This window comes from Canis lupus, chromosome 12 (assembly GCF_003254725.2).
Source record: "Canis lupus dingo isolate Sandy chromosome 12, ASM325472v2, whole genome shotgun sequence".
NCBI classification, from domain to species: domain Eukaryota; kingdom Metazoa; phylum Chordata; class Mammalia; order Carnivora; family Canidae; genus Canis; species Canis lupus.
Genome location: NC_064254.1, coordinates 23,594,258 through 23,610,384, shown reverse-complemented (window position 1 = coordinate 23,610,384; position 16,127 = coordinate 23,594,258). Strand labels below are relative to the sequence as shown.

Genomic DNA, 16,127 nt, shown 5'->3' with positions numbered 1-16,127 from the left:
TAGATTAGAATTGTCAATGTCATTCCAGTGTTCTCCTACCCCCTCTCAGGTATTAGGTTGCCCTTCATTCAAACAGTGATTTATAGACGTTAGCATAGTATTCTTAAAGTAGTCTGTTTATATATATAAAGTATATATATTTCTTTCTGTTTTACTTTATCCGCTGTTAGGAGGAAAAATGACATTTGGGACTTTAAGTGCCAGAGACACTCCTGCACATTTTTTCAGAAAAGGCATTTATATCCATTTGTGTGCATATATATTTTTTATAATTATTTTCTCTAATATTTCTCATTTTCTTATTGAAGAAATCCATGATTAATCAATGTTTACTGCTTTTTGCTCTGGATTTATAGAATCTGTCTGTCCAACACGAATTCCAGTGGCAGCTCGCGATGAGAAAGGGTTTGATATTCTTTTAGGCTTGGGTGTAAAGAAAAAGGTTAAGAAAAGAATCCTGCTTTCACCAACAAAGATAAAAGGATATGAAGTAACATCAAAAGTTGACTTATCAGAATTCACAAGGTATACATTATGTGTTGATACACCTTTTTGTTGTTATGTCTCTAGACATGCTGAGAATTCCTAAAGCTTATGCATATTCTTCTTTTTCTAGCAATGTTTTCCCAGAAGGTCTTCCTCCATCATATGTATTTGTCTCCACTCAGAGATTTAAAGTCAAGAAAATGTGGGATTTATGGAGAATTTTAACCATTGATGGAAGGCCACAAATAGCAGTTACTTTAAATGGTGTGGATAAAACTTTACTATTTACAACAACCAGCATGATTAATGGCTCACAAGTGGTCACCTTCGTTGACCCTCAAGTTAAGGTAAAGATGCTTGGATATGATTATGATGATATTCATGGGGAATCACCACCAGATTTGTGTGTTGGAGGAAGAGTGCCATAATTTTAATGTGGCTGAAAAGAATCTGACTTCATAGTTTAGTGTTGCTTTACTGAATAAGAGCAACAAATGAAGGAAAATTGTTTCTTAGGTGGAATTAAGGAGTGGGAGAACTCACATTTTTTGAGTACTTGCTACTAGATGGATGTCAAGAACATTTAATTGTAATAATCACCCAAGGAAGAAGCTACTGTTCTCATTGTACAGACCAAAAAAAAAGTTTGAAGGGTATTAAGTTCCATCTCAAAGTAATACAGCTATTAAATGGTGACATCAGAAACTGAAGTTAAGTCTCATCTATCTAAGACTCATGTTGGTCCCATCTTACACTGCCATGCCCTACAAAGTACTGAGATAAAGACATTTGTTAGAACCTTACATACAGGTAGATAATGAGTGCAGAATTCACATTTATTAGAAAAATGTTTTGTTTCCCCAAAATAACCTCTATTTAATAAAATTGATAATCCAAAAAAAGTGTATTTTCCAAGTCAGATGTGTTCAGAATACAGATACAATGATAAAAATAGCTAAGTTTTGATACTCATGATAGTCTAACAGTATATTGTATAATTTAGGAAGTATACAAGGTTATATATGAAATTATGCCATCTGTTCAATTTCTTCATTGTAAGCAAATTAAATTTTTTAAAAATTTGGCTGCCATTTTTATTAAAGTCAATATGCTAGGTTCTATAAGAAATCACAAATGAGTAAGGCATGTTTCACACCTTCAAGGAACTAACTTATTTATAATAGAAGATTGAAGACCTCTGATATCTACTAGAAGTACAAAATATTAGAGAAATGTAAAGGGAAAAGTATATTCTAACACAAAATGCAGGCAAGTCTTATAATGAGATGCATTTTGGACTAGACCTTGAAGAACATATAGAATTTTGATGAAGAAAGCTAAGGACATGTAAGTCAGTGGTTCAGTATTGAGTACTCCTGTGTGGTAAAATACAGGGTTTTAATTTAAAAAATAGAAAGTGATATCCCCTGTGTTTGAAGTATAAGATGCATGAAAGAAAGAGCTAACAAAGTATGAATTCAATTTGTGGGAACCTGGCAATCATACAAAGGGTTTTGGACTTTGTTCAGTGGATGATAGGATTCCATCAAAAAGTCTTGGAATCATAGGTGTGTCATGGTCAAAGCAGCTCTCTCTTCTCTTCTCCTTTTTATTTCATAAAAAATACTTTCATCTCTGTCCTGGAAATGGGCTAGATCCTGGGAATCTAGAGATTAATAAGATGTGGCATCTTCTCTGACAGAATGGTAGTGAGAGAGATTAATTATAGTGATGTATTAAGGATGGCTTAGGGAAGAATTAGAGATATGTTTTAAAATTATTCAGATAAAGCAAGATATACTTGAGCATAAACTATGGTAATGAGAATGGGAATAGTGAAGTGAATTTGAGTCATATTTAAGAGACATTTGGTAGAACTTTGCATCTGGTTATTATTTCAGCTGAGGGAAGGGCAAGAGGTAAAGACACTTGTTGCAATTTAGAAAGTGAGGATATTATTTTCCCAGGGAAACTGAGAGGAAGAAAGCTTTGGGGATAGTTCAAGTTCATTTTGCTATACTCTCCCTCAGGCTAACTGTGAAATATCCTGGTAAAACTATACTAGCCAGTATTAAAAATTATAGATCCCATATGTAGAAAAGAGGTCCAGGCTGTTGTAGATATGAGAGTTATTCCATAGAAGTAATGATTGACCTATAGGAATGGTTGACATAATCAAAAGGGAGATTGAAAAAGGTCAGTGATAGATCTGTCAGTTATGACCTCATCAAAAGGCAGGTGAAGGGGAATCCCTCAGTGGCTCAGCAATTTAGCGCCTGCCTTTTGCCCAGGGCATGATCCTGGAGTCCTGGGATTGAGTCCTGCATCAGGCTCCCTGAGTGGAGCCTGCTTCTCTCTCTGCCTGTGTCTCTGCCTCTCTCTCTCTCTCTCTCTGTCTCTCATGAATAAATAAATAAAAATCTCAAAACAAAAAAAAAAAAGGCAGGTGAAAAAGAGGAGCCCTCAAAAAAATAGAGAATGAGCAATTGAAGAAGAAGAAATGATCAAGATGGTTTGAGTCATGGAGTTGAAGGAAGAAACTAAGTAAGATGGACTAGTTAAGGATCTAAAGTTGCAATGGAGTAAATAGGATGAGGAATGGGAAAAGCCATTTAGATTCAGAGGTTAAGAACTTATTTGTGACCTTGAGAATTGCTTCAGTAATTGACACATAAACTTACATATAATGGATCTATAATGCGAAGTAAGACTTCATAAATTAATTGGTGGCTAGAATTTGAGACCCAACTTGGGTCAAGGTGAATTAGTATATAACACAACCAGTCTGTGTAGTGTGGATTTATGGTTGGCTGCAAAGGAATGGGAACAAAGAAAATGAAAGATTATTAGGAATTTTATGAATCTTCCCTACTTTCTTCCTATAGACATTATTTGATGAAGGCTGGCATCAAATTCGTCTCTTAGTAACAGAACAAGATGTAACTCTGTATATTGATGATCAACAAATTGAAAACAAGCCCTTACATCCAGTTTTAGGGATCTTCATCAGTGGGCAAACTCAAATTGGAAAGTATTCTGGGAAAGAAGAAACCGTTCAGGTGGATAAGTAATGATTAGCTTTTTTCATTATATAAAGTGAGCTTTTGCTGTCTTTTGTGATAGTATTTATCACATTTAATTAAGTAGTTAACTGAATTATTGATTCCTTTAAGATAATAAAAATGGTCAGTTTATAAGTGGAATTGTGTGTTTGAGTGTGTGTATGAAAATGCAAAATTAGACTTAATAGATTTTGTAGGAATTCTTAGAAAAATGTTCCCCTGGGTTCAGGGTAGAATTCTACATTCTTATGAAACATTAATTTCATATTACCCAGGAGAAGCATAGATTAAATAATGAACTTGAAAAAGAGAATGTGATTAGAGCTTTGAGTTGGGAGCTATAAAATTTCTCTGCAGCTGTGAGGTTACAATCAGATTAATGAATTTCAGGATTTACTTCTTAAAACTGTTACTTTTTTGATATTTTTAAAAACTGGAGTATCTGTGGATTGAGAAATATGTTATAAAAAGATAGCCATTTCTTGAACAATCTGTTATTTGAAGAGGTGTGCTTTACCACTTTCTATCAAGGGAAGATTGCATGTTCAAATTATACACATGGTCTCTATATTTTAATGTTACATGTCAGAATGTAGTAAATATTTAAATAGCAATAGGTACTTGGACTACTCATCACACAACACTCCATGCCAGCAACTAATTTTTTTTTGTAATCAGAAATGTAGAGATTTAGGATAAATGCAGAAAGCCTGGGAAGGCTTATAAATGTTCTAGGAAATGCTCTTTAAGCGCTTGATACAGAGATGCTAAAAAGGCTCCAATGGGTTCCTGAAGGAAATTAGAGGTTTGTTTTTGGTGCTAGGGTTTTCCTAATGAATTTCCTTATGTGAATGCATCACCTCTTTAAACTGTATGTTAGGTATTCAAATTTAGTATTGCTAATATTTAGCTAAGTGCTATGATTTAAACCTTACATGACTGCTGATGTAGTTGGGTCATTCTTATTACACAGTTACCTTGGGCCTCAATTTTAACTTGATGGGGTTTATGTCCTAGTTTGATGTCCAGAAGTTGCGAATCTACTGTGACCCAGAACAGAACAACCGAGAGACAGCATGCGAGATTCCTGGATTTGTGAGTAGCATAGATTGTTTTTCCTCAAGTGTTGCTTCAGTACTTTAGGAGCAATAAATAAAAGATAATATGTGAGCCTTCATTTGATATGCAGAATTAATTTGTTAATTGTCAGTTCAAATAAAGTTACAATGATTAAGACATTTTGAGGTTCATAATTGAAATAAAAGAATAATGTTATCAGTGTGCAAGTGTGAATGGAAGAGTACAAGGAAATGTGTTTTCATACCTCAGTGTGATGTTTCTTGTATTCAAATGAAGCAGGGCTGGACCTGCTCTAGAGAAACGTAGAATTCTTGTTTGAATATCTGGAGTGTAAAATACTATACTTACTTAATTTAATATGTGGACAGAATACCCTACATAGCACCATTCTAAAGAGCAGGAAATGATTCATTTTCCTGTCCACCAGCACATTTTCTCAAACTATTATGAATATATAGGTTTCTTTTTGTTCTTGTTTCCTAAAGAAGATTTTCTTGTATTTTTAGGATATAAGAAACTTTCTATTTATGTAGCCATTTTGATTAATTAATCAAAGAAGGATAAAATTAAAAGCTAAAATGTTAGAGATGTTAGAAGGAAAATGTTAGAATCTTAAAATGTTAGAAGGAAAAAATTAAAAGCTAAAATGTTAGAGTCTGATTATATATGTGTGCTTGCAGGGTGTGTGTGTGTGTGATCATGATCCTTTTTCCCTTGGACAGAAAAAGAAAGGTATATTTTTGTAAGGCAAAAAGGGTAGAACATCGTAAAACTTTTTGCGGTGTGAATTCCCAGTGACATTTGAGTTCACGCCATAGTTCTTTCAGTTTATAAAGTCACACTACCATCTTTTTTCCTATCAAACTGAATAACCTACAAATCCACATGTACTGAAACCTTGAGGATGTAGAGCAATGCATTTAAAGGTTCTATAATAATATCAACCATGGAACCTTTTAGAGATGATTCATTCTTGGTGTTTTAGAGAGGTAATTGTTTAAACACTAGAACTTTTATTTTAGATACTTATAACTTGAAATACAGATCTCTAAACTCCTAAAAGTATTAATACATTATTACATTCTGAGAGTCCATTTTATATGCTGTATGTATTAGAATGTACATCTAATGTATGCTGTATGTATTGATATTTCTGCATCGATGTTATGTGAGCATTACCCTCCTACATCCTAAAAACAGGATTAGATGGTAGAGTTTGAGTTCTCACATTACTTTTTTTTGTGTTTTTATGTCTCCTTCCTTACTCTTAGGTGTGACTGCATGTAGCTTGTTAACTTTTGCATCTTTAGTCCCATGTTCTCATTTTATGATCTAATTTGTTATTGTTTGGATTATTAACCTATATAAGATCAGGTATTTAGTAAGAAGCAAATTGTTTAGTGAGGAGGTCTCCTAAAGTAATATGCAGAAAATTTAATGCATGAAATTTGTGACTTTCTTAGATGTGTTTTGGCTTTTTTTCCTGGTTTTTAAAAGATTTCCAGAAAGTTCAAGAGAGTGTACAAAACTCACCGTGGGTTATTTTTGCTCCTGTGTGGCCATTATACCAAGCAGCTTTGGCATTTCCATTTCCTTGTTCTTCTCTTCATCATTGTTCATGTCCTTTATCCTACAGTAAATGTTGTCATAATGTGTATCAATGTTTTTTTTTTTTTTAGGAGAATTGCACATAAATGGTTAGCTCTTGCTGGTTTTGATACTTCATGTATCTAGAACCGGGGCAATGAAATATCTATAAATTAGGTAGATAATTTAGAAATTTAAAGCATCTTTTAAAACACATTCATTGTTTTTCTTTCAGAATGGCGAGGTAGGCCTGGAAACTATTATTCTCCTTAAGGTAGTATTTGTCTTGTTGGACTGTTTAGCTTCTTTCCATTAACTGGTAAGTACATTACACAAACAGAACTCATTTTTATGTAGTTTGAGTATATTTAGTTTTCATAGCTTTTTTTGTGATTCAGAATGTCTTACTGGATTGTGCTAAATCAAATCGGAAAGTAGATGTGAGATATCCTTATCGTTTCACATGTATGTGCAGACACATACACGTACCTGTGCACACATGCATGTTTGTGTGGCTTTCCGTGTTTGTTGTTTATTTCCATTATTTCTCTGTAGTGCCTTAATGGTCCCAGTGATGTCGGCTCAACTCCAGCTCCCTGTGTTTGTCCTCCGGGAAAACCAGGACTGCAGGGTCCCAAGGTGAGTAATGCCTAATGCTCTTTTTTAAAAAACACACAAAAGCCAAACAAATGCACAAAATTCCTAGTCGTCATTGACCTGTTGTGAAATTTCTACATGATGCCTTAGAATAGTTTAAAAGCTGAGTTTTAGTGATTTTTTTTTAAAGTGTATTCCATTCTGTACTTGCCTTTGAACCTAGAACTGACACCCCTGGCCCACAGTAAAGTGAGAGAGTGTTATTAGTTCCTTTTCTGGTTTGTCTGTTTTTTCCCCCAAACATTGCTGCCAGATTCCCAGAAAGATACTTCCTTACAACCTTGTAACAGATGAAGAAACCGTGTTTGTTGAGATATGTTCTAAATCCTTAATTTATCAAAATGATTTTCAGATAGAAAAATAAAGTAGAAATATTAAAGTTGACTTCAATGTTATTTTTGAAGTCTAATTCTAAAGATAAAGGCATATATATTTTTTAATTGTACTTAATCATGTAATAATTACTTTGGGGAGTATGCTCGTTAGTCATGTTCATATGTGTACATGTTCCAGTTGCATAGATTAATTTGTATGTATATATTTTGTGGGTGTGTGTATATAAACATTTACATATTTGTGTATACATTTTTATATGATTGGAACCATGGTGTGCATACCATTTTATAACTAGTTACTTGGTATATAATGAAATAGTCTGAATATGTTTCTATGCCATTAAATATGAATGACTGTTTTTAAATTGATACTTATTGTGGAGTCACTTAGATCCAGCCTGATACTGAGATGTTAAGTGATTTGTCTACTATACATGAATCTTGTTCATTTTTTAAAAAAAGACTGATTTATTTGAGAGAGAGAGAGAGAGAGTACGCATGAGCCAGGATAGTGGTGGGGAACGGAGAGGGAGAGAGAAAATCTTAAGCAGGCTCCATGCTAGAGCACTCAGCCCATCATAGGACTTGATCTCATGACCCTGAGATCATGACCTGAGCCAAAATCAAGTCATTCACTTAACCGACCAAGCCACCTGGGGTGCCCCTAAATCTTATTCATTTAATACTACCTTAAAATATCACTTAAATAAAAATAATGTCTAACTTGGAAGCAGGTATGATGTCCTAACCAAAAAGAGTATTTTACATAATCATTTATTGCTTGAGGTGCAATAATTATTAATTTTTGTTAACATGAATTTTGAAATATGAGTTATAAAGTTCATTTAGATGGAATTTCCTTAGTGTTTCAGTCACTATGAAAATTTTAGCTTTTAAACTGCTCATCTAAGATAATTTATTTCTTCCTACCTTTCATTCATGTTTCTTCTGTCCATTTTTATGTGATAGCTCATGGCCTGTTTCAGACTTAGCATCAAAATCAAGAAAGAAATGTAATTTAAGAAATAAAAGTGTACATTCACTATTTAATTTGCAGTAAATCTATTTGGCTTAGAATTTGACTTTAGTATATTATAATCAATTTACTCTTATAAACTATTTTTAGATTGCATTTAGGAAAGTTAATCCAGGTGTTCTTTGTTCTTTATAAAGTAATTACATGTTATTTTGGGTGCTTTTACATAAAGGAGAAGAAATACCTTTAGGATAGGATACTCCTAGGAGAATATACCTTGTAAAACAACTTGGTATGATCTACCAGCAGACTTCTTTTTAAAACATATACACACATGCACACACACACACACACACATATATATATAGCTTATTCAACTTGGAATATTATACATAAAATGATTTAATCTGTGAGAGATATAATACAGAAATCAAATTTGCATAATGTCTGATCTCTCAAAGGCCCCAGTGCTTTTCTGACTCCCAAGGAAGTTCAGGCCACCCCAGGGTCTCTAAAGGGCTGTCCACTTTTGTGAGGCATCAGATACCTCTGATGTTTTCTGAACCTTTATTAGTGGTCTGTTAGGTGTCTTGTATGTTCATGTATGTTCCTACAGCAGATTTTAAGCACACCCTTTGTCTTATCTGATTAAGGCTTCTGATACCCAGTATTTCCAAGTTTAATGTGTTCCTCATTTTCTTTTCTTAGTCATAATCTCATGCTATTGCCACCTACCACTTTAAGTGAAATTGCAGTTTTCCACCAATCTTCAAATTGGCGTGCCTTCTTGATCTGCTTTCCATTTTCTTCAGAAAATCTGGCCAGAGGACAGGAACACACACACACTCTTCCATCTTTTTAGTGCTCTTTCCCCTGGAGGTGGTTCCTTACCCACATCAGGGACCTTTATGTGAAAAACAGAATCCCTAGCAACCCTCTGAGTTTTATTTCCTTTAGAGAATCTCTGGCTTGGGGAATTAACAGGGTTTTAATTAGATTAACAGAACTGAAACTAAAACAGATGAAGCAATTTTCCTATAGATCCAACTGAGATTTATTGGCCATTTTTATTAGACGTTCTCTGGAAAGTTTTGCGGATGTCCATCAAAAAGAGTTACCTGGGAAGAACAGATCTAGTCTTCCTATTAGCCAGAAATAAAGATCTGGGAGCTGAGAGTCAAGTCCTCAGACTGAAACAGGAGAAATTCCTATGGATGGTTGGGTCAGAGCTTATTCAAAAATAAAATCATTGGTTTAAAATTCTCTGTTTCCAAAAGATGTGACAACCCTATGGGAAAACGAGGTCAAGTTAATGATGTTATCCTATACATAGACTTAACATGGCATTGTAACTCTACAATAAGCATAGAAAAAAAAAATTAATTCCTGGATTGTGAGTTCCTTGAAGAATAGTTAATTCATTTTGTATCCCTAATGTCAAACAGAGGGAGTGATCAAATTAATAAATCTGTTGGAGTAATTTTATATGCACGCACTTCACAATGAAGGTTAATACAAATTAAGTTCTCCTTTGGGTTTCCAGTGTCTGACACAGTGCTTAATGGTAATGGTTTTTTTATTTAATGAATCATGAAATCATAGAAAAAATAAGATTCACCTCTCTTTCCAATTAACCTATATGGGATGCCTTTGTTGTGACATGCAAGATCCAGGCAATCCCCAGTTTACCAACTCCCCTTTCAAAAGACCTTTGCTGGCAAATGGCAGCTTCTTCCCCCACTTTAGTCATCCTAGGAACATTTGTGGAAACAAGCTACTCACATTTATTCTAACCTTGGTGTTAGATCTTTTATTTCAGAAGTGGAAAGAAGGCATTTTTCTTTTTTTAGGAAGAAACAATTTCTATTTTTTTAAAGATTTTATTTATTCATGAGAGGTACAATGAGAGACAGGCAGATACATAGGCAGAGGGAGAAGCAGGCTTCATGCAGGGAGCCTGATGTGGGACTGGATTCTGGGACTCCAGGATCACGTCTTGAGCTGAAGGCAGATGCTTAACCACTGAGCCACACAGGCGTCCCAGAAGGAACAATTTCTTACTAATCCTTTTCTCTGAAATGCCACTCTCTCTGCAACTGTATCTCTGTTGATGTCCTTTGCTTCACCCTCAAGATACTACCATTAGAGATTCATTCAGGCTATCAAAGTAACCTCTGGTTAAATACAAAAGCCTTTGGAAAATTTCAGGGGCCCCTGGGCATTCACATTTTTATGTTAATTTTCCCAGACTAAGTGGATTCCTTCTAGCCTGAGAGAGTGGGTGTTTGAATTTTGAGGGAGGGAAGAGGTTGTGTTTAGGCAAGACCTAAGAATAGGTTTTAGGTCAGTTACTCCTGCAGAGGGTAGCATGAAGCACAAGGAGTTTTGAGAAGAGGGCTTGAACACTTGGGAATTGGGCTTAGCTGGAGAGTTCCAAAGACATTTGTTTCAGATGAGCAATTGCAGATATTAGCTTGCTCTTGCAAGCACAAATGTTTCTTACTCTGATTATTCATATTTACACTACTTGAGAGGCCATATTCAGAGATGTTTCAGCTTAGTCCATGACATTTCCACTGCTGTCAACAACTCAAAAATCCTGTGGCATGAGTTCAATTCAACATAAGTAAGTATTGCTTTTCGGCTGAACACATAGTTTTTTAAAATTCAAAATATGGAAATGTTTCAACTAAATTAGCAGAAAGTGGATTGGGAATTTAGTCACAGTTGTACAATAATAGGGCCTATGTCTCATTTAATGTATTTGGAAATTGTTTTCTCTGTTAAATTTGCTAACAGTCCCCAGGTCTGGTTCTAATCAGTATATGCATTTTAATGTGGGTAGGGTTGTAGTGTGCAGGAGCGTGGACTCTGGAACTGAATTGGCTGAGTTCAAGTGCCATCTCCACTACTGCTGTGGGACCTTGAGCAAGTGACCTAACCTTCTGGGCCCCAGTTTTCCTATATAGGGGCCTCATTTTTCCTATATAAAAAAATGGGAATAATAAAATTCTGCCTGGGATTATTATGAGAATTAAGTAATTTAGCATATGTAAATCTTTTATGGCAGTGCTTAGCATACAATAAACGATAAAGATTGAGCATTAGCTTTTTTTTATTTTTTATTTTTTTGTATATTTTTTATTGGAGTTTGATTTGCCAACATATAACACCCAGTGCTCATCCCGTCAAGTGCCCCTCTCAGTGCCTGTCACCCAGTCACCCCATCCCCCCGCCCACCTCCCCTTCCACCACCCCTTGTTCGTTTCCCAGAGTTAGGAGTCTCTCATGTTTTGTCGCCCTCTCTGATATTTCCCACTCATTTTTTCTCCTTTCCCCTTTATTCCCTTTCACTATTTTTTATATTCCCCAAACGAATGAGACCATATAATGTTTGTTCTTCTCCAAATGAATGACTTCACTCAGCATAATACCCTCCAGTTCCATCCACGTTGAAGCAAATGGTGGGTATTTGTCATTTCTAATGGCTGAGTAATATTCCATTGTATACACAGACCACATCTTCTTTATCCATTCATCTTTCGATGGACACCAAGGCTCCTTCCACAGTTTGGCTATTGTGGACATGAGCATTAGCTTTTATCACAGTAATACACATTGAATTTTTATTTTGATTGGTCTTCTCTCCAAAATTAGTGTCTTACTTTATTTTCCCAATTGTATGGAAACAACATCAAACCTTCCTGAGTTTTTGCAAATTAGTAGGACAATAGTCAAAATAACCAGTAACATCTACCAGCAATAATAGAACCTGCAAAAGATATTATTTTCCCTCTTGAGCCTGTTCACCAGTGTAACGATCCTTTTGAAGTCACATTGGATTTATCTTGTGTGTGATTTTTTCTGTCTTGGAAACTTAGTTTTTATTTATTTAAAATGTTGTTAATATGTTTTCTATCAGGTTTAATCTGATTGGTAGTGAAATGAAATAGAGAGGCCAGGCAAAAATTGGTGGAGGCAAGCTTTTAATGGGATGCACCCTTACTCTCAGGCGAGGTTCTACGGCCTGCAGGGGAGGGAGAAAGTGGGAAGTCGGGCAGAGAAGTCGCCCCAAAGGGAGTACCTGTGAGCTTTTTAAGTGGGGAGGGGTAAGGGGTTGTGTCTGTATGGGGTGATAACTGCTTATGCCCTTATATGGGATCTGGGTAAGGTGTGGTTCAGGTTTCCAGCATAGGTCCTGTCTCCCCCTGATGATGTGTCCTTGGGTGGTCTGCTGGTGGTGGGAAAGTTCTGAGGTGGGGGTAACAAGGTGGAGGATCCACCACCATTTTGTTGGTGCCTCCTGATCCCCCCTGATCCCGCCGGCTCAACATTTCCTACTTTTATGCAGTGTTAAAACACAAACCTTGTATCTTGTACCAAAGGTGTAATTCCAGCATAATAGAGGATAAACCATCTCATAATCATAATATCATAATAGAGGATAAACCCTCTCAGATCCTTTTGATATCCTAGGTTTTGCTGATAATTAATACTTTGCAAGTAAAGGGGGTCACTAGCAGGAAATTTGATTTAAAATAAATCAGTTGGCAAATATTTATTGAATCCCTGCTTGTACCCAGCATTGTCAGCCTTCCTCATCCCCTAAAAAAGAGAATATAAAGACCCTGTTTTCAGGAAATCTCAGTCCAAATGATAAATGAAGATAAATTAAGGCAAAACTGAGAAAACTCTACTTAATAAAAGATCAGTGATAGGAGCTGCTCTAGCTTTTCAAGAGAAAAAGGCATCCAGGAAAAAAGGAGTAATTGATTCTTTATTGGAAAAGGAAGAAAAACTTCTTGCCAGGAGGAAAAAAAAGTGATAGAATTTGTTGAAAGATAGCAAGTCTAATTTGAACATGGATAAAGGATGGCAGAGAGGCTAGAGATTAAAGTGATCCTCTCAAAAAAACTCTGCCTTGAGAACCAGAATGTTACTCCTTAATGCCAGGCTAACAGTGGAAGTTCTTAGGTTAAGATTATAAATTCCATATCTTCAGCGAGACATGACATGTTTCAGCATTATTTTTCTCCCTGGATTTACAGTTATTCTTCATCTCTTTTAAAAATGACATTTCCATTCTTCTCAGCCTTTCCTCATGCTATGTCTCTTGGACAGCTCCTAAGTAAAAAGCCCATCCCTCCTTCATTGGCCACTTAATGGAGTTCACATAGTTCTTTCTATTTTCCATTTTATGTTTCAGGAACTAATCTCTCTAGCCAGTCGCCTGAGGTAGTATTTCAGACCTGCAAATTTGGCTCTGTGAAAGTACACTTAGTATTGGTGTTCAGTTAACTTACAATTTTTGGGGTCCTGTGTGAATAATTTCTTGATATAAATGATGAATTATTGAGCTGAAATAAGTTGCCTGGTCTCTGTGCAGAAGTTTACTGATACTGATCACTGAGACTTCAGGTTTTTAAGCAAGATGTCCCATATGGCTCTCGTGGACTCAGCAATAGATTAATATGATATTAATTGTGAAGTAGTTTTATAATTAAATTATACAAAACCCTCACCTCACAAATAATGTTGCTTTCATTGCTTTTTTCATGGGTAGTAACCATCCAAATGGTCAGTACTGGCCATTGGGCAACATACTAGAATTCCATAGATTGTGCCTGGGCTCATTGTCATGTCATGGAATAACGTTCTTTGGATATCCTTGGTTTGTGGAGGCAAAGGTCATTTGTTCATTTCTTAGGTATTACATGTGTTCAAGGACTATGGAAGTTGGGCAAAGTTGTTTGGTTTGGGCCTCTCTCTCATATAAATATTTAGATTTAAGATTTTTAACATTAAAATAAGGTTATAAATATAGTCAAAGAGACACATTGGACTAAAAGAAATGACCATTATGCAGGTTTAAACTTGAGTCCTATGTGTAAGATCGTATAGCCTGTGGACTTTTTTTTTTTTTTTAAAGAGATAATTGAAAATTGAATTATTATATCATAGGTCATTGATATTGGTAGTTTAACATTTAAAGTAGAATTAAATCTAAATAGAATAGAGTTATGAAGGAAAGATGGCTATCACTGAGACCGTATTTGCTGTAACACTTTAGTTTCTTCAGAATTCTAAAAATGTATCCTGTACTGACATTTTCATTGGTGAAAAGAACTTGTTATACCTGGTATGCTCACAGAGATAAATCATTGAAAATTTTACGTAAGAAAAAGCCTTTATTTGGTAATGTGGGCATTTAAAATATGCAATTATTTTTCTAACCCTATTTTGGGATGTCTGTTTTTTGTTTTGTTTTTAAAAAATACAAAGAGCTACAAATAATGGAATTGGCTTGAAACTTAAAAGGGCTCTGACAACTGCAGTGTGGTTGGTTTTGTATTGAGAAGTTCTTTTCCTTTCTAGGGTGAACCTGGACAGCCTGGGAACCCTGGCTACCCTGGACAATCTGGTCAAGATGGTAAGCCTGTGAGTACTGAAAGCTTAGTCATCTCCAGTACTGGGATTATGATGTCAAAGTAGAAATTGCACTGGGCAAAGTTAAATAGGCAAGGAAGACTTTACTTAAGACTACTGTAATAGGGAGAGAAATTGAACTCTACTCACTGTAACAAAGAAAAGGGAGAGCCCTTGAGTGTTGGGATGAGCTAGTGGAAAAGTACTGGAGGACTTTAGCCAGTTGATAAATGGGATGGAGCAAATTGAGTTACCCTGACTTTGGCAGATGTTTTGCTCTGTGAGTAGGCCATCTGTATTTGCTAGTTGGCAATCATCAAAGTTAGGGTACTGCCATCCCACAGAGACTGGAAGATCTGGGTACTTGACTTTCTAGATGATTATATTTCAAAGAGATGGCTCCTAGGTCCTTGAGAAAGACATTCCATGCTAGTTGTAAAACTGATAAGAAGCTTTTAAAAAGGTTTGCCACTCAAAGGGTCAGAGAAAGAATTTATAATTACAAATTATCTAGAGTAAATAAGAAAAGGGAGACAGACAGGGGCTGAGAATCAGGAAGAAGCCTGCCTGAAGTTTAGTTAAGCGGAGAGGAACGTTAAGCCTGGCTTGGTCAACAGAATCAGCATTCTAGTCACTTCATAGGTGCAATACTTGAAAATTGCATGCATCTTTGTTACATTTAAAAAGTTGTCCAGTAAGTATCAATGAATAGCTAGGTTCAGAAATCTTTTATCTTTTCCCTTCACATCTGTGGAAGTTTTCAAGTTAAAAATCTTTTCAAAAGAGATATTTCTTAAGGATATATATGCACTAGAATATACTTATAATCTGAAAAAAATAATATACTCTAAGTTTCAAGAGAAATTTAGGAACATTTTTGAATTAAGAAAACTTAAAGCAAATGCACTTAAAGCATTCTAGGCAGATATTTTCAGGTAGTTCAGTTCTCAACATGTTCATAAAAGTAAATAAACATTAGGAATTTGACTTTAAATGTTAAATAATTGTCACCAAAAAAGTATTTTCTAAGAGACTCCTTTTTTAAGAGGGAAAGTGAAGGGGTGCTGACGGAGGGAGAGAATCTTAAGCAAGCTCCATACCCAGCATGGAGCCAGACGCAGGGCTTGATCTCACAATCCTGGGATCATGATCTGAGCTGAAATCAAGAGTTGGATACTTAACTGACTGAATCACCCAGGTGCCTCTAAGAGATTTTCTTTATCATGAGACATTAATCTCTTGCCGTGAAGGATGGGAAGGTTTGTATTGTGAGCCAGTAACGTTTAAAGAATGAGGGAAACACAGCCCAATGTTAAACCATCAGTACCCCAACCATCACAATACAAGAGCTTGTTAGTCTCTGAGAGAGGTTTGCTGACAAATTTAATTCGAAAATACAGCCAACTTTTGAAGAAGTAGTGATGTGCTGCGGCCTTTTATACCAGTGTTGTGTGGGAAAAGGGTTAAATATACAGATGAACCTCTCTAGAGAGAGACTGTCAAAGAAGGGAGCCTGCA

General features: G+C 35.6%; 1 protein-coding gene across 2 annotated transcripts in view; it reads left to right on the top strand.

The window, feature by feature from the left end:
* The window catches only part of COL21A1 (collagen type XXI alpha 1 chain), a 240,435-nt gene that overhangs the window by 144,427 nt on the left and 79,881 nt on the right, over positions 1-16,127 (top strand). Inside the window, exons 9-15 of one of the 2 annotated variants that reach the window (XM_049092201.1) lie at positions 357-525; positions 617-833; positions 3,372-3,545; positions 4,566-4,643; positions 6,451-6,459; positions 6,771-6,854; positions 14,559-14,621. In XM_049092201.1, the coding sequence (XP_048948158.1) occupies positions 357-525; positions 617-833; positions 3,372-3,545; positions 4,566-4,643; positions 6,451-6,459; positions 6,771-6,854; positions 14,559-14,621 (794 nt within the window). Of the gene's footprint in view, positions 1-356; positions 526-616; positions 834-3,371; positions 3,546-4,565; positions 4,644-6,450; positions 6,460-6,557; positions 6,855-14,558; positions 14,622-16,127 lie in introns of those variants that run through there. The other variant, XM_049092200.1, reaches the window with a different exon arrangement.